This window comes from Clupea harengus, chromosome 11, assembly GCF_900700415.2.
Source record: "Clupea harengus chromosome 11, Ch_v2.0.2, whole genome shotgun sequence".
NCBI lineage: Eukaryota > Metazoa > Chordata > Actinopteri > Clupeiformes > Clupeidae > Clupea > Clupea harengus.
The window spans coordinates 12,092,906-12,113,188 of NC_045162.1; the positions used below are offsets into that span (position 1 = coordinate 12,092,906).

The 20,283-nt window shown below is 42.8% G+C and overlaps 2 protein-coding genes across 4 annotated transcripts; both read right to left on the bottom strand.

Moving 5' to 3' along the window:
- Nucleotides 1-18: 18 nt before the first annotated feature.
- On the bottom strand, nucleotides 19-4,350 carry LOC116222430. Of its 3 annotated transcripts, XM_031576465.2 has the most exons (3): nucleotides 2,701-4,350; nucleotides 1,692-1,789; nucleotides 19-793 (listed from the first exon to the last, which is right to left on the bottom strand). In XM_031576465.2, the coding sequence occupies exon 3, from the start codon at nucleotides 790-792 to the stop codon at nucleotides 82-84; it is 711 nt and encodes a 236-aa protein (XP_031432325.1). In that variant the 5' UTR covers nucleotide 793; nucleotides 1,692-1,789; nucleotides 2,701-4,350; the 3' UTR covers nucleotides 19-81. The 3 variants fall into 3 exon arrangements, with proteins under 3 accessions (XP_031432325.1, XP_031432327.1, XP_031432328.1); XM_031576467.2 differs by lacking the exon at nucleotides 1,692-1,789; XM_031576468.1 differs by lacking the exons at nucleotides 1,692-1,789; nucleotides 2,701-4,350 and adding an exon at nucleotides 1,857-2,097.
- A 4,611-nt stretch (nucleotides 4,351-8,961) lies between these two features.
- On the bottom strand, nucleotides 8,962-19,998 carry l3mbtl1b (L3MBTL histone methyl-lysine binding protein 1b). The gene is made up of 21 exons (XM_012824828.3): nucleotides 19,895-19,998; nucleotides 18,123-18,233; nucleotides 17,855-18,020; nucleotides 17,575-17,704; nucleotides 17,358-17,466; nucleotides 17,167-17,218; nucleotides 16,946-17,040; nucleotides 16,732-16,836; nucleotides 16,454-16,589; nucleotides 15,403-15,494; nucleotides 14,996-15,147; nucleotides 14,742-14,818; nucleotides 14,457-14,542; nucleotides 12,515-12,625; nucleotides 12,169-12,283; nucleotides 10,832-10,931; nucleotides 10,480-10,707; nucleotides 10,256-10,317; nucleotides 9,696-9,841; nucleotides 9,450-9,512; nucleotides 8,962-9,350 (listed from the first exon to the last, which is right to left on the bottom strand). Exons 2-21 carry the CDS (start codon nucleotides 18,231-18,233, stop codon nucleotides 9,222-9,224), a joined length of 2,265 nt encoding a protein of 754 aa, XP_012680282.1. The 5' UTR covers nucleotides 19,895-19,998; the 3' UTR covers nucleotides 8,962-9,221.
- Nucleotides 19,999-20,283: the final 285 nt, after the last annotated feature.

Here is a 20,283-nt window from a genome sequence, read left to right on the forward strand (position 1 = left end):
AAATTTTAACGACTTTCTTATTCTTATTTAAAATTCAGTGTACACCTTGGTCTTCCCTGTTGGACTCAGCCCTTCCTTTCATTAGTTTATAGGTGCGCTGAGGAAGGGGCGGGTCATCAGTTTATAGGTGCGCTGAGGAAGGGGCGGGGGCTCTAGGGGATCAGGATCAATCACCTGGTTGTTCAGTTTTATGATTGGTGGGGTCAGCTGTGGGAGGGGCCTCTCACAACTTAAGTTCTGATGCGAGGGCCCAGGTAAAGGGTCTGGAGAGTCCTGTCTCCCATTCACCTGCGGCCCGCATGTTTCCGTCACACAGTGGATGTTCAGTTCAGATTCAGTGAGAATGTGTGTGGCCATGTTTGGTGGGAGGTACGCGGACACCTGATCAGGGCACTCCCCACAGTCGCTGGGAGGCTTCCTTTTGCCACAGTGTGTTTTCTTCCCATCATTTTCACTGCCATCGTCCTGTTCGCGCCGGCGGTCACGATTCTCGTACAGGAGAGTGCTGGTACAGATTAAGATGAAGAGCCCCAGAGCCAGGATGATTGGTCCAATCAGCTTCAGGGGCCTTGGTGGAAATTGAGGCTTTTCACGAGGAGGCCAGTACCCTGCTGCAGCCACACACACTCCGACCAGCACCAGTATCCAAGCCAATACGAATCCGACTCCGGGAGCTGAGCGGAAGCGAAGCTCCGCCTCCGGTTTCTCTTCCTCGCTCTCTTCATTGTAGGAATTGGGCAGGGGAGGGGCCTCAGGGTGCAGCTGGGATGGGGCATTAGAAGGATCTGACATTCTACAGGGAGAGGAAGAGAAAGGGAGAGAGAAGAATGTGTGATGTACAGAATTTGCTGTTTTGGTATGATGTATACAATATAATATACATATGCAATGTACATACGATGTGTTGCCCCTTCGTGATCAGTCACTCGATAATAAACCCACAAACTCCACCCCACCGGCACAAATTTGTCTGACCCACATCTGCAATTAGCGTGTAAGCATTTCCTGTAGCACTCATTTCCTGTAGCGCTCATATATTCCGGAAGTGGAACATCATACTTCAAATAAACCAAATAGAGTTCACAAAACAGTGCACTTGGCATCACATAGCATTGTTACTGAGTAAAATGTTTAAGGCAAAACAAATAAGTAATTAGGGCCTGAGAGAAGAGAAGTCTGGGGTTCACACGTTCTCTTTTTTTTGTGTCAGTGTATGCAGTCCATTCACATCTGTTACTGCTCACTGTGTTCTATGAGCAGTATATAATTCTTCACAACCATAAGGTGTTCCAATAACTTAATGAGCTTCTTCAACTCCGGTGTATTTTACATTGTACTGTGCAGATCGCTGTTTCTACTAGAGAAACTGAATTTTCTCCCTTCATGGCATCACCAATTTCAGAGTATCTTCTGCTCTTTACCAGTCACTGACAAAATGACCTCACTGTAGTCTGAAGTACATTCTTGCAAACAAATAATTTGACATAACAAAAGAACCCATAGAAATAAACTACAATGTTGAACTACAATGAAAGGATATTACAGAAACCATGCATACATATAAAGGGACTGGTAGATAGATGGAGAGAAAGAGAGAAAGAGAGAGAGAGAGAGAGAGAAAGAGAGAGAGAGAGAGAGAGAGAGAGAGAGAGAGAGAGAGGGAGATAAAGAATGTATATGATCCATGTTACTCTGGGAGATAATCCTTGTCGAGGCTCTCTGTCTCTCATCTCCAGATGTCAGGTACAGTTTCTATGTTTTCATATGCCTCTTCCTTTTATTTGAGTGTCTGAGAGAGGAGAGAGAGAGAGAAAGAGAGAGATAGGGAGGGAGAGAGAGATGAGTGCATTTCTTACCTCGGGGTAGTTCTGCAGTTCTACAATAGTTCTTTTTATGTCCTGCGCATGCTTAGTATTTCTTTGCCGAATCGTGTGGGAAGGAGTGAGCTGCATGCGCTTGAGTCAAAATTCATCCAGTGAATAAATAATATCCAATAACGCTTGTCTGAAAGTGCCCATGAAGACAAGGACAAGGCTGCCTGATAGCTGCATCAGCTGGGTCTCAGATGGAACTATCTGATCTGCTCTACTACTGCTCTGTGTGTGTGGGGAGGAGTGAGTGCGCGTGTGTTAGGTTGCAGGGTCATGGGAAGTCCTGCTTAGTCCCACGCTGGACAGATGGTTTATTCTCAGAATCTCGAGAGATTAACTCTTTTTCATCCACAGTCAGTGTGTATTTGTTGGAAAATGGTGTAGTGTGTGTGTGTTTGTCTATTGCCAGAAGGCATAGTGGGCATCACTTGGGACACATTGCTATGATTGGTAGATGCATTGTTTGTGCAAACAGTAGTAAGTCAACAAACTGCAAGAGAGGATGTACAATGTGACTTCAGCCCTCCCTTTCTTTCTTCCTATTATATATCGTAACAATATAGGTTATAGAATCCAGTTCATTGAATTCAAGTATCATTTCAATCAAATTGAGATACTTGACAGGTACACAAGCACATCAGAATAAATAATGGTTATACCTTGTATGGGCTCTACCCTTTAGCAGCTGTACTGCAGCCCAATGAAAAATTTTCATATCCCACTGCCTCCAGTGGGCCTACCCTACTTAAGGGCCCACAATCAACTCCCTTAAAAACTTCAGCTTTGTGAAGAAATTATTATGGCATTGGAGAAAAAGGATGTTCAGTACCCTGGCGGTCCTGGCGAGATGTGCCACGGGCCCTGGGTGGATTCTTGAAGACCTCCACTGGCAATGCTTCATCAGCAGGGTGTCAGTGCTGACAATTATGTCTCTGCTGGGCATGATGGTGGCGACGCATGTGGTGGTGCCGTTGGGCCTCCCCCAGGAGTCCCGGCACATAAGCAAATTGGAGATGATGGTGGCCTTGAGTGTAAATTATGTCTGACTGCATACACAATTAAATAAACATGTGTTTACACGTCCCTGAGCATATTTTCTATGTGGCCTGTGTAAACTGTCATTTCTCTCCGTGTTTTGTAGACAGCCCAATGACAACATGTGTTTTGCGGGACAGCAAAAGAGAACATTAAGTATTGAGCCATGGTACACCACAAAGTGTAATTCACTGTGAAACTATCTGATGACCTAAATTCAAAACTGGATGTATTTGCGTATGGATGGCACATTTCTCTCAACTTGCTTTCCTGTGGCTGCCCATATTACATTCAAAACTCTCATGCTCACCCACAGGGTAGTCAACATGACAGCACTCTCTACAGCTCCCTCACCCAGGTCACAGTCCCAATGAACAGCATCTGGTGGTCCCAAAAAGTCCAGAGCAAAGCCCAGCTCAGCTCAACGCACTCGGCAGCATCACTCATATTCAAAAAGAAGCTGAGGACACTACTCTCCCACCACTTTGTATGCACATAGGGCCCCATTTTGAGGACGATAACGGCTGGCGGAAACGTGGGCGCATGCGCATTGTTGATCAAGCGACAGGTGTGATCAAAAGTACTAAGTGGGCAGAGCCAGGCTGAAGTTAATTGATGAAAGGTAAAGCCGACCAACAGCATTGTCGAGCAATCCCTTGGAACGGAATGCGTCAGACGACATTACAATGTAAGAAGATGACAATATCGCTGTGGGTTTTACAAGGACTAATCTGTAGTGCTTCTTGTTGTTCCATACAAATACATTCGTTGAAACATAATTGTAGCTTGTCGGGGCTGTTTGAAAATGCCCTAACACATCCCTTCTAATCGGTTTGCTCCCTCAGATTTCATGACATCCAACGTTCCAACGTTATTTTTTATTAAGATCGATTTCAGACTACAATGTAAAAAATCTAAACATGGGGAACATGCGATAAGCTACATATTCAATCTAAATACATTTAAGGAAACACATTTGCAACCTCGGAGCTGAAATGAAAAAATGCTGAAATGTTAAATGTTTCACCAGACATTCTGGCACTTGCTGCGGTGCGACTTGTGGCAGCTTGGTGTAAACCGTGTTTTCTAAGTAGATACTTTCTCCAATAGCATAGGCTATAATAATAATAATAATAATAATAAAATACATCACATTTATATAGCGCTTTTCAAAGCTCTCAAATATGCTTAAAACAAAAGAAAATCATTTAAAAAAACATGGGGTGTGGGGGGTTAGTTGCGGAAGGTATGGCTTAAGAGGTGGAATTTGAGGGGCCTTTTAAATGCTGACAGTGTGGGGGCTTTTTAATATAGTGTGGTAATGAGTTCCACAGGGAGGGGGCGGCAACCGAAAACCCCTATCACCCCAGATTCGGCACTTGGTCCTCGATACTTGCAGGAGGTTAGCATCCGCAGACCTGAGGCATCTCGAGGGGGCGTGTTGGTGGAGGAGGTCGGAGAGGTAGTTCGAGCCAGGTTGTTGAGGGCCTTGTAGGTGGTGAGGAGAATCTTGAAATGTATCCTGTGTTTAACCGGTAGCCAGTGAAGGTCATGAAGGACTGGGGTGATGTGGTCACTTGAGCAGGTAGTATTAGTAGGTAGGCGGGCGGCAGAGTTCTGTACGTACTGCAGTTTATTAAGGACTTTGTTTGTGCAATGTACTGTGTGGTGATGCGAAAGAAGGATCTAAAGCTTTTAAGCTACTGCAACAGCATATTAGGTTGATCTCAGGTAACTATGATATGACATTAAATAGATTGAAATGTTATCCTTCACTTGGCTTTTTTACTTAACATTTTTCTGGGAACAAATTGTAGGCTATTGAGTGCAGTTGACGCATCCAGAACCCCAGCAGAACCGAACAGGTGAGTGAAGGCCTGTTTAGCTAACCACTTGATCAGCGACCACCTTGCGCAGGGAGACAGCGCTCCCGGTGCTCCTGTCGCGTTTGGGCCGCTTCCTGCGTATCTGGGACCTTCTGCGATGCCCTTCGGATCTCCTCCATTGTGTCAAAACAGCGACCCCTCAGCTTGAACTTCATCTTGGGGAAGCAGAAGTCGTTGCAGGGAGCCAAATTCGGCCAGTAGGGGAGCGACAATCACGTTGACAACTCGCACGTTTTCCATGCCCTGTGCGTGTTATATAATAATAATATATAATTGTCAGACTTTAATCGCACAAGCGACACACCGCACACTGCAACACACGTGAATACATGGAGGCGACACAGGACACACACACAGGGCCGGCGATTGCTATAGGCGAACTAGGCAACTGCCTAGGGCGACAAATTGGTTGGGGGCGCCTTCTAGTGTCGCCCTTAGACCTACTTCCCATTAATCATAGGTAGAATAGCAAGCAAATTAAAACATGTGTATTAATGATCATCCTAGGGCGCCCCTTCAGCCACACGTTTACTTGTCAACCTGATTTAGATTGAATTGATGGTTGTTGTCGATCATTTCCTAATTGGGGGGGGGGCGTTAAATTACGTTATGTTAGTTACGTGAGGGCTCCTGCACTGCACACTGCCAGGGTGGGGTGAGCGTGTCAGCTACGTGACATTCGCAAAAATGAAGCGGTCTAAACCATCTGGAGCACAGGGACGAAAACGAAGAAAGGAAGAAGAGGAAAAGAAAGCCAAGTATAGAGGTAAGTCTTCTCATCTCAGCCATTAAGGTGTCAAACGAAATACATGTAGTATTGTGCATCACCTAATATTGGACGTTCCATTGCTGTCACTTAGGCTAGCTATATTGCTAGCTAGCGACTGTTACTTTGATAATTTGCTACGTAGGCTATTACTAGCAAACGTAACTTCACTGATAACCTACATGGGTGTAAATGTCAAAAGACCAGTATCTGGATAACGTTTGCTAGTTATGAAAAGTACAGTTGCTGTCTACATTCATTATAAATGGCATAAGTTCTGTTTAGTGAATTCACAACTAGCAGGTGCATATACATACAGTAACCATTTTGGGGATAGTGGTGGTGTTCACCCTTCTGTACAGTTCCTCCCCAGGAATATACTAAAATGTATATGTGTGTTTTGTTTTGTTTTAATTTTTGTTTTAAATTGGCTAGATGCACTCAGGCAATTTTTGCAGAGGCCGGCACCTGCTGGAGAAAGGACGCCTGATTCGCCTCCCTCTGAACTTTGTAAGTAGCCTACACAACTAGTACTATTGTTGCTGTTTTTGTTATTGTTATTATTATTGTTACTACTACTACTACTACTACTACTACTACTACTACTACTATTTAGCCTTGTAGCAGTGGTGGCAGTAATTGTAATTTATCTACTACAAGTTACATGGTCAGATAAAATGTATTTGTACAATGCAACTATGTGGGAGGATGATAGAAATGACCAAATGCAATTGTGTAACGAACAGCATGGATGAACTCTGTGTTTAAATACAGCTGCAGGAGAAGGGTCATCCAGTAGTACTCAAGGGGCCAGTAACACACAGGCCAGGAACACACAGCCTGCATCAGGTGAGTCTATTTAATAGTATTTATTCAAGCCACATCCATACTTTAAAGTACAATAGAAACATGTTAGCATGTTTATATACAATAGCCTGTTTTCTTAAAGAAGTTCAACCACATTCATGATCATTTCACTTATTATATTAAACACCGCTTGTCTGGCCATACAATATGCTTGAATACAGGTGAAGGTGAAGGGACATCCAGGACCACATCAAGCACTCAGGGCACCAGTGAAACTACACTGCCGCCTGCAGACACCTCACCCTCCATAATTCCTGATATCCAGGGAGAACCTATAGATCCTGCTGACTGGCCAGCCCTCTGTGATCCGGTAAGGACAGAGTTAGTTCGCAGAGGACCATACCAGACCAGTCCAGACTTTACATTTCCAAAAAGAGATGATGGGAGAAGCTGCCACCAAAACCACTTCTACAGGAAATTAGTAAATGAGGAGAAAATCAAGAGACGCTGGCTTGTATATTCAAGGAAAAACAATACTCTGTATTGCTTCTGCTGCAAGCTCTTTTCACAGAAAAATTACCACCTCATTAGTAGTGGCCTAAATTACTGGAAGAATTGTAGTGAGGTATTTGAGATATTTTGTAGTGGTACGTACAGTATTCATAAAAGCACTTTTGTTTGTAGAGGGTATAGTTAGGGTATAGAGGGTCATAATTTGCTTAAATGTCCTTACAGGTGCTTAAGAGTGTTTTGCACAGTTTATGGTTTTGCACAGTTCATAGAGTTAATTTAATCTTAACTTTGAGTGTGTAATAAATTATTTAAAATAATAAAAAAGAAAATGTTCTGAAACTATTCTGGTGTTTGTTGTCCATGCACCATTTATTGTTGAACTGCAATGTAGAATAGTAGAATTATAAGTGGGTGAAAAAACTGCTATGCAAAGTGAAGCAGTTAATATATGTCTCTTGTATTGTGTGTTGGGGGGGGGGGGGGGCGGGGGGGCGCAAAACTCAATCTCGCCTAGGGCAACCAAAGGGCTAGAGCCGGCCCTGCACACACACACACACACACACACGCAGGCCTGAGGTCGTTTGTTAATTTAGCTTCTGCATTTATCCCATCCCAGACTGTCCTTCTTCCAGGACCCCAGGAGCAGTGGGCAGCTTTTTTTTTTTAAGCGCCCGGGGACCAGGTGAGATGAACCGTCTGTCTTGGTCAGGGACCGACGACGAGTGTTCTGTTCTTTTGCATGTTTTTTTCTGTTGGGGTTTTTTAGTGGAGGAAACCCCTTGTGAACACGGGGAGAACATGCAAATTCCACACAGAAAAGCCCGGGAGATAGGTCTGGGGAGGACCTGCCCCCCAGAGCCAACAGCGCCCCATGCGGGAATTGAACCCATGACCTTCTGGCTGCAGTGCAAGCAACTGAGACACCGTGCCACCGTGTTTACATGACACCCAAATGCCAGAGCGCCACAGTCCAGGTCATTTGCGCATCCCTGACGGTCAAACTGTCAACACCAAGTTCTACGGCGTCCTAGGGAGAATATCATTGTTTATAAAACAATTGGGTTCTATTGAATTATTTAGCTGTTTCTGATTGGACGAGAGACGTTCCATGAGTTGGAATATCCCAGGACATCCCAACTCGGACTTTTCACAGCTAATAATAAATCACTCCGCGATGATACAATTAAGCAATAGCCGTTAATTCAAAGTTATTATAATTCCAAAATACGTTGACAATGAAACTATTTTTTTGTTGCGGAGAAACTGGCGAAATAAACATTTTTTTAATCAATAACTTTGTGTTTAAATGTTAATTGGTTGACTATAAAATTGTTTTATAAAAGCAATATAGTACTCGTGCGAGTGGGGTAGGTAAGGGATATTCCCACGGGTGTTGTTGCCTGCGCTCAGAGTGTTTGTTTTACCTATAAAGTAGCGTGCTAATCTCACATCAGAATTGTTTCTATACTTGGTGGTGAAGCATTATATAAAAAAAAGTTTAATCCTTTTTCTTCAAGGCCAGTTTAAGAGCACAAGTTTAATAATTGTGCCATGGCAACACCACATGCCACTCGTGTCTCAGAGCGGCGTCAGTACAGCTCTCGCTGAAGAACAGGAAAATGTAGACAAAATCAGATAAAGGGTCTCAGAGATTCATTCAAAATCTCTCTGTACATATAAAGTGTAGTGAGCAATAGAAATACCCCATATTCGGATGGTCACACCATTTATTTCTGGAACCCACTACCCCCCAGCACAGGGTAATTCAGTCCAACTCTCTCATTCATTCCTTTCCCTCTGCAAACATTCATTCTGTACACTAAAATGGCCAAATCACATTCATTCTGTACACTAAAAGCCAATCAGATTAATTCTGTACATTAAAGAACCAGCCTGAATCATTCTGTACACTATACAGCCAATCAGAGTCATTCTGTACACTATACAGGCATTTTTTACAAATGTAATTGCAAGTTTAAACCAACAAAAAGTTACTCTGTTTAAACTGCACACACACGCACGCACACACACACACACGCACACACACGCACACACACACATACAGAGCACATGTTCAATATTAACATTACATTTCAAGTAAAAGCTCTGTGCTGTTTGTTCTGGCCTCATACACTAATTAAAACATCTGACAACATAATTAAATTAAAGAATAATAAAATTTGGACTGAATTGTTTTTTTTTTGACTCAGAAACATTAATTCATTCTTTACAGGAAGACCTTTGTGTTTAACTCCTGCTCTCTGATTGGTGCAAGCCGGTTCTGGTGTGCTGGGTGCATGACAGATAAGGGACTGGGGGAGAGGTTGGTGTTTGGGGGCGGGGCTATTCCTCATCAGCACTCTTCAGCATCAGAATGGCGTTGTAGATCTTGAGCGCGGGACCAAGCTTGATGCTCAGAATCTTAACAATGTCCGATTGCGTGAGAAGCAGAAAGGCCTCTCCATCAATTTGCTATATATAAAAAAAAGACACACAAAGAAATATGACCACCTACTTTGACACACGCATGGACTCATCAAAAAACACACACACACACTGTCAGGCATTTACCTCATTCCTGAAAGTAGCAGCATGCTCCCGACACCCCGGCAATCCTCTGACAAAACCAGCCACCTATGAGCGCACACACATACACACGTGTTGGTGCTGATATTTCACACTGGCTCTTATATGTCTATAAGACAGCAAAGCAAGAAATGTATTCAAATTCATATAACATGTGGGTTTGTATAGTTTGTGGATGTGTTTATATGTGTGTTTGTGTGTGTATGTGTTTGTGTGTGTGTATATACACACCTCCTCAGTACTCCATGAGGATACACGCTTAGCAGTGAGCCCCAGGACTTCAGGTAGCAGTTTGCCGTGTTTCTCCCAACTCAGGTGTAGCCGCGGAGGCTCCCAACTACAAAACACAGAGTCGTGCAGGAACTGCTGCAGAGATTCTAAACACAAACACACACACACACACAAGCATGACACCATATACATATTTAAATCCACCAAAAGTAGAAATAAGATAAGCAATTATGACACCTCCAAGAGCTTCTTATATGTCACTACTGTTGCAGAGAAATTAAACCATCAAAAACTCAAAACATACTATTTGGATATCTGTTGACATTTCACTTCTGACTTGTGCTACTTTCACATGTTCTGTTTACTGGTACTTATGAAACCTAAAAATGAAGAACATTTTTAAAGCAGTAATGACAGTGACAGTAATGTTTTTGAGGCCATGACACAATCCTTTAAAATCACTGGGGTACAGAAGAAAACAACTCTCTCTCCCCCTCACACACAAACAAACAAACAAACAAACAAACACACACACAAACAAACATGCTGCCAGTAAATACCTCTGCTATCTCCTTCCTGTTTCACCACCTGGAGTTTTGCACACTTCATGACAGTCAAAGACCTGCAAACCAACACATCCCTTATGAGAAGCAAAGTAAGACATGAACAACTGGCACTCATATAATCCAAAAGGTTCTCCATGGAATCACAGACCCAGCCACCCACACACACACACACACACACACACACACACACACACACACACACACACACACACACACACCTGGATGGGGAGGAATGATTGTCGTTGCTGTTGGTGGCCTCAGGAGTGCTGGTTGGGACCACGGGAGCAAGTGGCTGCGTGGGTGTGAGGGCCTGTGTGGGGGGGAGTGTGTCTGCACGGCGCAGCTTCTGAGGGCCGGAGATGGCGACCGGTCGCTCCCCACTCAACCGGTCTGGCAGCAGGGCGTCTCTGTTCATGTTCACATCGGAATACGGACAACTCACCGCCCTGCATCAGGCAGAAATAGAAAGGTAGTCGGTTTATGAAAAAAAGAAAAAAAAAAGAGAGAGAGCTTTGTGTTCAGGACAAACAGTCCCACTGTGCATGTCTTTGTTCAGGCCGCGATACTCACGTGTAGTGTGTGCCATAACGAGGGCCGCGGATGTGTCCGACGCCGTTGCACCCCATAGTGGGACACCCCTGGCCTGGGAGGATTGGAGATTCCGACCCGCCTGCAATGCGAACACCACTGCCACTCAATCCCTGCTTCACTGATATTTGTCATTTTACCCTTACAACTAAAAACTACTTCATAAATCACATTATAATGTCATTAATCATTTTTATTAAATCACCAGAGAGAACTGCACTACCATGTCAACACACAGGGCAGTGCGCATAGACAGGTGACAGCGTTCTGTTTTGTTCCGTTCCATTCTGTTCACTCCCTTAAGAGGTCACTTTTGCTGACAAGAGCGCAGGGGGTATGTAAGCCCGAGCTTAACTCCACAAGATAAAGAACAGCGTGTTGGTGAGCAAAGTTGCTACTGGAACACCACCCACTTGCTTGAACAGCCTCCTCCAGATTTACCCTCCATCTACCGCACTGCTGTTGATTCTTTGGGTGGGCAGGGTATAGCTGCTGAATGACACTGAGGTGAGGAGACCAACCCAGCAGGTTAACCACAGTCTTATCTAATCTGTCCTCACAAACTATTTTAATGTACCCTCATTACATTTCCTTTTAACTGCTGTGGGAGAAGCAGACTGCTTAAAAATAAAATTGCTATTAATCATATTCTGAATGCTCTATATGCGTTTTCTTCATGGAAGTTTAAAATAATATTCCAGATTTTTTCAAAGTAATTTTGCATCAGTAGTAAGCAGTCCACTAATGCAGACAAATACCACAAAAGGTCTTCACTTCACGTGACGGAACCAATTTTGCACAGCATCGTGGATTATATTAAGTAAAACATCTATCCAACTTCCTCATCACCTTAACCAAGGAGCAGGGCAACATGGTAACTAATCTATTACGCTTTGAACATGCATTTTTCCATTCAACCAGGTGTGGAATAATGATGTTAACAGAATTCATTAAAAAAAAAGACACATGCCCACAACAACAAAGAAAAATACACCTAATGTTGTTCTCTAGACACCCATGGTCTTGAGCTCAGTAGGGGACTCTGGCAGGGGGACTGCCAATGGAAACTAGCCTTTTGGCTATAATTGGGTGCATTTACATTTTAATGTTCATGAATGTACACTGTCCCTCTTGATCAAATAAACAAATTGATTGATTGATTGATTAATTGATTGACAGTAGAGGTGTTGTGCTGTCTGGACTTGCACAGTTATAGATGGTGGATAGGGGTTGTTCATTTATCGGTGTGTATGTGTGTGTGTGCATCAAGGACATTGAGGATGGTGTGTTTGCACGCCTGTGTATGTGTGTGTACGTACTGTGGGCATGTTGCAGAGGATGTCCCGTCTTCTGGCACCAACCTACTGGGTGCAGTTCAGGACTGTCTGCATCCACCCAGTAGTCAAACTCATCACCCCAAGCATCAAAGTGTACCTACAAACACACAGACACATCAGTGAAACGTTGACAATCATGCTGCTTACTGTAGCAGTCCAGGTATGTTTAGACACACAGACACTCAGCCAGTCAGTGGTCACAATATAAACTCACAAAGACACACAAAGAATTTAATGAAACCAATCAATAATAAGTTAAAGTGCAACAACCGGCTCAAGCCCAACACTCCAGTCCACAGTGGCGACCCATCAATAGTCTCCCCCTCACCTTAACCCGGTGCTCCTCAGTGACAGAGATGGTGGCTACGCGGATGAGCATGGAGTTTCTGCGGTCCACAGCTTCTAACTTCATGCCTGCCTGGAAGCCGTGGGGTGGCCTCTGTAAGCAGAGTTACTGTTGTGTAGGGCAGGGGTTCCCAACCTTTTCGACTCCGAGGCCCAACTTTTCGTATTTGTAACAGGTCGAGGCCCAACAGACACCCCGCTTATTTTAGCTAATCTATATTCCATTAGGCTAATTTAATCTATAATCCATTAATTCGAATTAAAAAGCAACATCAGCACCTGCTACAGGTGGAAGCCTAGAAATGAATACAAGAAAATCTAACTAGATATTGCATCAAAATTGTATTGTGCACCAGAAAACAACATAAAACCACACAGAGCATTTTTAGTCCAAGAGTTTTTGAAACAAAGGAACTTAATTGCAGTAGGCCTAGGCCTATTTGTGCACAGCAAATTCTCAATTTTTCCGCTAATATCGCCACAGACTAAACCTTAACTGAGCGCCTCAACTTGATGACGCTGTAAAGTTCGAACAAGATAGGATATTATTTTCATGATCTGTCTGTTATGCCTATTTATATATTTTATATTGTGTTTAAAACATCCAATTTCAATCATTGTATTAATATTAGGGCTGTCAATAGATAAAAAAAATGAACTAATTAATCTCACATTTTGAAATTAATTAATCTAGATTAATCGCGATTAAAAGTTTGTTTTACTTCTAAAGACTAAATCTAATAAATTAACGAGTAATCACTTTCAGACAGCGTGTATTTTAGACACTGTTGTTTAACTACACAGAGAACTGTGTTTTCAAAGAGGCTCAGGCCTATAACTCATACCTATAAAGTGCCAGCCAGGTACAGACTGTGTGCCGCGCAGGGTAGATGTTAAAATGGAAGTAGCCTAGCAGCTGCCAACATGTTACGGGCACTATCAGTGCCTAAAGTGGTCAGTTTGCCACTTATCTCCCATCTGTTTGAGACGTCGATTAATTCCTCTGCACAGTTCTCCGCTGTATGTCGTGCCTCTGTTTTTTTTACTTCCAATGCAAAAGATCTCAATTTCCATACATTGTCAATGAGCTGTGACACCCAGGTAATTGTCATTGCTGACTGACGTCCAGTGGTCACCAGTAAGGGCGACGCTGGCAGCTTGCTAGAGGAGCTGAATTTTTCATGCTCTCTCGCCGTCATACAAGGAATGTATGCGAGACACGATGGTGCCCCTCAACGGTAAATCGTAAGAATTGTCCCCTGAAGCAATTCGAATCACCTCAGTCAGCCCACCGTCCTCAACTATGTTGATGGGCCGATAGTCACCGGCAACCCAAACTGCTTAAGCGTTGGTAACCTTTTCACGGACTGGTCTAGGTATTTTCCTAGAGAAGTCGTGGAGTGTGGGTTGGAGACCATCTAACCTGGGACTGCTTTCTGTCGGGTGCTTTGCATTAAGGTGATAACTTAAAGACAAGCTGCTTCTGTGATAGCTAAATTCATCTTGACAAATGCTACATACAACAATCCCTCTGCTCTCTCCATCTTCAACTACCGTCTCGGTCTCTCCTAGTGAACTGACTGCAGGCACGCGGCGATTTCGTGTCAGGTGTCAATGCACAGCGGAAGTAAACAAAGTTGCGTTAACTGCCTTAAAATATTTTATCACATCAATCTCGGCCACAATAATCTCATAGATTAACGCGTTAAATTTGACAGCACTTAATTTATATTGTTCTCAACTAAAAATCAGTTCTTCGTGGAGAATTCGTAAAAAAAAAAAAAAAAAAAACCTGAAACATTTTCGCGGCCCACTGGATGGTGCTCCGCGGCCCATGGGTTGGGAAACCCTGGTGTAGGGGATGCTTTAACCCCACCCCTCATCTCTGACCCCTCAAATATGTGTGTGTTTTTTAATATTTGTACCTGTTTAAAGGCTCTTGCAGGGGCTGCTTGTGTTCCCGTCTCCTCCAGGTATCGCTCCCACGAGAAGGAACGTGGATGCTTATATTCTGCAACATACACGTGCATATGAGCACAAACACACACATGCAAAAACATTTTTGTTATTCCGGCTAATTTGTGTGACTGAATACCTGTATATGGCTGATGTGAGCCAACGTGTTGTGTAGTATAGAGTGTTAAGAGTGTGTGAGTGTGTGTGTGTGTGTGAGAATAATAGCAAAAGGGGGAAGTATGCATGCATCTCACCTGCAGGTGTGGTAAGAGTCAACTCTGTATCCTCACAATACCCAACAGGATGGATATATGGACTACTGGCATCACACCTAACACACACACACACAAACATGCCACACTCACATTAGCAATATACCAACACATTACCAAAATAACCCATGACCACATGGCTTGATCTCACACAGCAAGGGGAAAAAAGCAAACTTCAACACACTACCACAGATGTCGGTGAACATGTACAGGCACATACACACAAGCATACATACCAGTAATCATAAGTGTCTTCCCAGTTGTCAAAGTGAATGAGGAGACGGTTGTCGACGACAGCAGTGATAGTTGCCACACATATGAGTGTGGGGTTCTTCCTGTCCACTGCCTCCAGCTTCATTCCCGTACGGAATCCCGAGGGTGTTACTGACTGATCAACACCATGGAAATACACACGTCAATCAATTAGTGTGTGTGTATTTATCTGTGTGTGCATGTAATTATACATTTACGTTTTGTTGTTGTTGTGACCCTGACTATTACATCAGTTGAAAGTTATCTGCAGTTAGTAAATTAAGCCCATAGAATTTTAAAACAAAGTCAGTGTGTCTTGGTGTCTTAAAACCTGTTTATGTATGCGACTTACCACATTGCGACTTTTGGGAAAGTTTAGTGTATATCTTACCGTATTAAGACTCTTGAACAGGTGTTTTGGAGCCAGTTGACCTCTGCAATTCTTAACATATGTGCTCCAGTTAAATTCCCCATCTCTGCAGCCTGCCACAAACAGATTTTTTGTTAACAAAGTGTTTTGCAATTTTTTTTAAATCCTCTTGCAAAGCCCAACATGATGGGTAAATAATAGTGCTGTCAAACGATTAAAATATTCAATCATGATTAATCGCATTTATGTCATAGTTAACTCAAAATGAATCGCAATTAATCGCACATTTTTTATCTACTCTAAATGTCCCTTAATTTATTTTTTTCCATTTTAATGCTCTTATCAACATGGAAAAGTGGATTGGCTTGCTTTATGCAAATGTTTTATTTTATTGAAAAACAACATTGCCAAACAGGGCGGTACAAAATAAAATTATAAAGTGCACATTTCAGGTAAACAAGGACTCAGCCTATAGTGCAGTTAAACCATGGCTTAATATTTTCTTTTTTTCAAGTTTGGTGGGAACATAGCAGTCTTATTTCAGAAACAATGAACCGTAACAGTTAGGTAACCAATAAAAGGTAAGCCTATTACTTCTTTGCTTTCAGCCTGCTACTCAAACAGACAAGCGTGTTGACATTTTCAGACAACAGTGAAGCTCGCTTCTTTTGCACAACACAATTTTTAAAAGTAAACTCTCCATTCAGAAGCTTTTCATAATCCATTTCGCCGTATCGCGCTCACCATTCACTCAAACCGTAACGTTAGCCTACTACTATTGGCCGGCTTCCAAGCCCAAACGGCTTGCCTATTGTTTTGCTTCCGGTCTAGCTAGATCCGGCGTGGTGCTGTAGTTTTTCTAAGGTTACTAGTTGTTGCAACAGTATTTGAAAAAAAAACGACACAGTTTGCGAGGCCAAAAAGAACGTTAATCTCGCAATAAAAAAATTGCGTCGTTAAAATGGGTTTGCGTTAAAGCCGTTAATAACGCGTTAAACTGACAGCACTAGTAAATAATTAAACAATATGAGTGTATGTGGGCGTTTGTGCATGTGTTGGTGGGTGCACCCACCTTTTGGAAGCAACAGTTTCAAGCCAGATTTCTCACACCAGCCTGGAGGCTTCACGTCCCAAGAGTCAGCGTTTACCCAGAAGTCATAGCACTCTGGATAGCCATCAAAATGTAGCCGTATCCTGTAGCCCTGCACCTGAGGGAGGGCATTACAGAATGAAAGAGGTGATACAGAATGAGAGATCATTAAGACACAGAGCCGTTCTGCATCAGAATTTGAAACCTTACAGCCACACGCAGCTTCCCACAAAAAAGAAGAACGAGCTACGGCGAATTACCTCAGCGACAGTCAGCACACAGAAAAGTGAAGGGTGCACGGGGTCTAGTCCCTCCAGCTTCATGCCCACTTTAAAACTGTTCCTGCTCTGAGGGAATGACTGTTGCTACACACACACAAAACACACACGAATGAGTTCAATGTGGAGAAATCTAAATATTGCATGGTATTATGCCTGGATAAAATGCCATCCAATGTTAGAGACTAGGTGCTACCTCCTTGAAAAGCTTGAGTGGGGCAGCTATAGCCCTCTCCTCCTCTAGGTAGGCCTGCCAGCTCCATGGCCGCTTCTTTGCAGGGGCTGCCGTTACTATGGCAACAAAAAAACCACCTTATCACCAAGGCAACATCAACAGCTTTCACTCTGTCTGAGCAAATCACATTCTTCCTTGAGTCCATTATGAATGCAAGTGAAATGTATGGCCATGCTCTTTACCCAATCTGGCCAGTTTTGCTGCTCTTCTGCCCTTACAGGCCTTCAGCTTCTCCTTGAAGTACAACAGGTAGATAACAAACACATCAATAATGTGCATGCATACAATGACTGTATAACGAGGTTTAGGTTGCATCACCTCAAAGAGCATTCATAAACTTCTGGAAAGATGGACAAATGTGCATTTCAAATACCTCTTCCTCCTCTTGGTTGTCATCCTCTTCATCATCTGATTCCATGAACATTTTTCTTTTTCTCCTCACTCTCTTCCCAAGGATCTCACACACCTCCCCTGGAGTGGACCTATACACACATACACACATACACACTGGTTTGTGCTCTGCTGCTAACGACATCTGGTGCAAGATGCATATATATCCATTTGTATGTGTAGTCTGAACGCCTGGGTACCTGCCACTGGTGGGCTGCACACAAGCAGCACTACAGAACTTGCCCTGCAGGAAGGTGTCAAGAGCTCCAGTCACACCACACGACCGGCAGCTCCCCTGATCAGAGCTGGGGTCCTCCTCATGGGCAGCAACTGTGCATGTGTATGCATGTGAGAAATGAGCGTCAGAGAAGCAGAGAACACATTAACATTCTCCTATTGTGTCTCCTAACTGTCTATATCCATTTGTGTGTGTGTGTGTGTGTGTGTGTATGAATGTCTGTGTGTATGTGAGTTCCTGACCATCAGAGTGTCCCTGGCGTTCTGACTGCGATGGTGTGCGTGACTTTTGTGCATCTGACGGGGCTTGACTGGTGGATGTGGTCACTGATTGGTTCGCCTCCTCTTCTTGCTCTTTATTCTCTGTCTCAGTCACAATCTCCAGAGTCCCAAACTCAGTCATGCGAAACTGCAGGGGTGAAAGAGACACCAGGCAGCAGTCACTGACCTGCACCCCCATACCTCACACACAACAATGTACTTGAACAGATGCAGAGGCCACGGGGTTTACCCTGATGTCACTGCCTGGCAGAGTAGCAATGCCATCCTTCCAATCAAGTGCTGACATCATATCAAAATCTGCCCCTGGAGTAGGGCCATCACTAGGAGGTGTGTCTGTCATCTTGTAAAAGACAGCAAAGAAGAGAGCATGATAAAAACAATTGGCTACCTCAAAAATGCTGTGGAATATGTGTACTCTATTACAGGGCCCTGACAGAACATAAAGCCTGTATCATAACAAACTAAAAGCTGAATAATGTCCTTCAAATCAGTCAGTAATTTACTGTTAATTTCTGAATATTAGTCCTTTTTTCGCATATTATCCAAACCTCAACTCTTCCCCCTTCGTTCATTACGTTAAAATTCGTAAAAGTCTTCAATTTGATAATACCTTACAAGAGAAGTTACAAGAATACAGGATACATCCAAGTCTATTTTCCATGGACGTGAAAGGATTCAGACAGGTTGATGTTGGCACTTCTGCATTTCAGAGTGCCACCAGATGTTTGTCACTTTCGATTCCGTCGCTTCCCCGCAACTCAAACTTACAAAATAACTGTGCATGTTGGGCCCGCCAGAGGGCGACGTTCACAGATCAGGATTACATCGGGAAGACTTAAATAAGCATCCAAACAGTATTTTATTTGTTTCTACGCAACATGTAGAAAAAGTAGACCTACATTTTGACACCTAACGATCACAAAGCACTGTTATATCACTAGTAGCTATGTGAAATGTCACTGACACAAGTTAGACGAACAAGTTGGGTTTTTCCATGTTTTGAAAGATTCTCCAAAAAACAAGGATTTTGTTCAGTGTAGATCGATGGTGTGATATAACAACTATCATATTTCAACGACAATGTGTTTTCTAGAGTGAATGTCAGAGTTTTCACATGTTTATATGGAAATACGTGCGACTATACTGTAATAACGTTACCGTTCTCTCGCTTGTTTGTTATCCGATTTGTTGAGTCTGAGACACTGGCATTTTGCATAAGTATTGCCAAGAATATTGTTTCATTAATACGTCTCAAGCGACATGTTTGTTTGCAAACCTCAGTGATGAGTCCGAGTTTATTCTGACCATGAATAAAGTGTAGTGCACGAGCGCCCATTATTAGCATTCGACTGATACAAAATGGCGGAGTGTAGGAAGAGGCCGCCGACACGTTAAACTATATCCATAATATAAGTTATTTCAGCAAATAAACCTTGTACAACCAATGATAAGAATAACCTGCAACATACACATAGTGGTTTTCCGCAATTCAATGTTTTCCTTGCCATTCACAAATTCCCGAATGTTACTTTCTCCTTGTCACGGAATGTCGTTAGCAGGTTAGCTTGTCATGCTATCCTTGGTTGGTGGTTAGCTATAAGCACTGCAATTCTATATAAACGGCTAACCGGCTAACAACTGCATGTTCTAGCTTTACGTTAGATAAGTAGCTAGCTTGCAAACGACAATAGGAAAATAATGAACTTTTGAGTTTCAAAAGACAATACGTATTTCCATGTACATTTCAAGGTAGCTGCCATTTGCAAGAAAGCAAATACACCAACTCTATTATTTTAAATCTGCGTGAAAATAATGAAATGCTTGCTTTTAATTTCTTCAACACAAACTCCTTTCTAATTTATATTATGAATTTTAACCGCTGCAGAAATAAATAGCTACATTTACATCTTACAGAACATACATTGCTTAATTCAAATCTGGCATTGTTCGGCTAATTAAGTGGCAATTGACAAAGTAATATTAGTAAATTATGGAACTCACCTCGCTTCTCTTTTAACTCTTATTTAGAGCTAGGGAGTATGCGAACATTGCGCATGCGCGATATGTGCTTAATGCCAACTTCATAGTCTTCTCTCAACTTTGGCGCAACTGTCGGTGGCAGATTGGTGAAATAGACAGTTATCCACCTGACTGAAGTGAACTACAGTGATAAATAAATAAATCAGCCATGCAGTCCAACAACAACTTCGTTAAACATTAGGTGCATTGATTCTTTTTGCATACACCCTACTTCGGAAACAATCCCGTTTTTGTGTATCTAGCCTACTGTCGATGTAGGCTAGCGTAATAGGGTATATTACACAATGTTATCGGTCACAGACATTATCTAACTATTTTAAACCACGTATACAGTTAGCAATACTCAGACT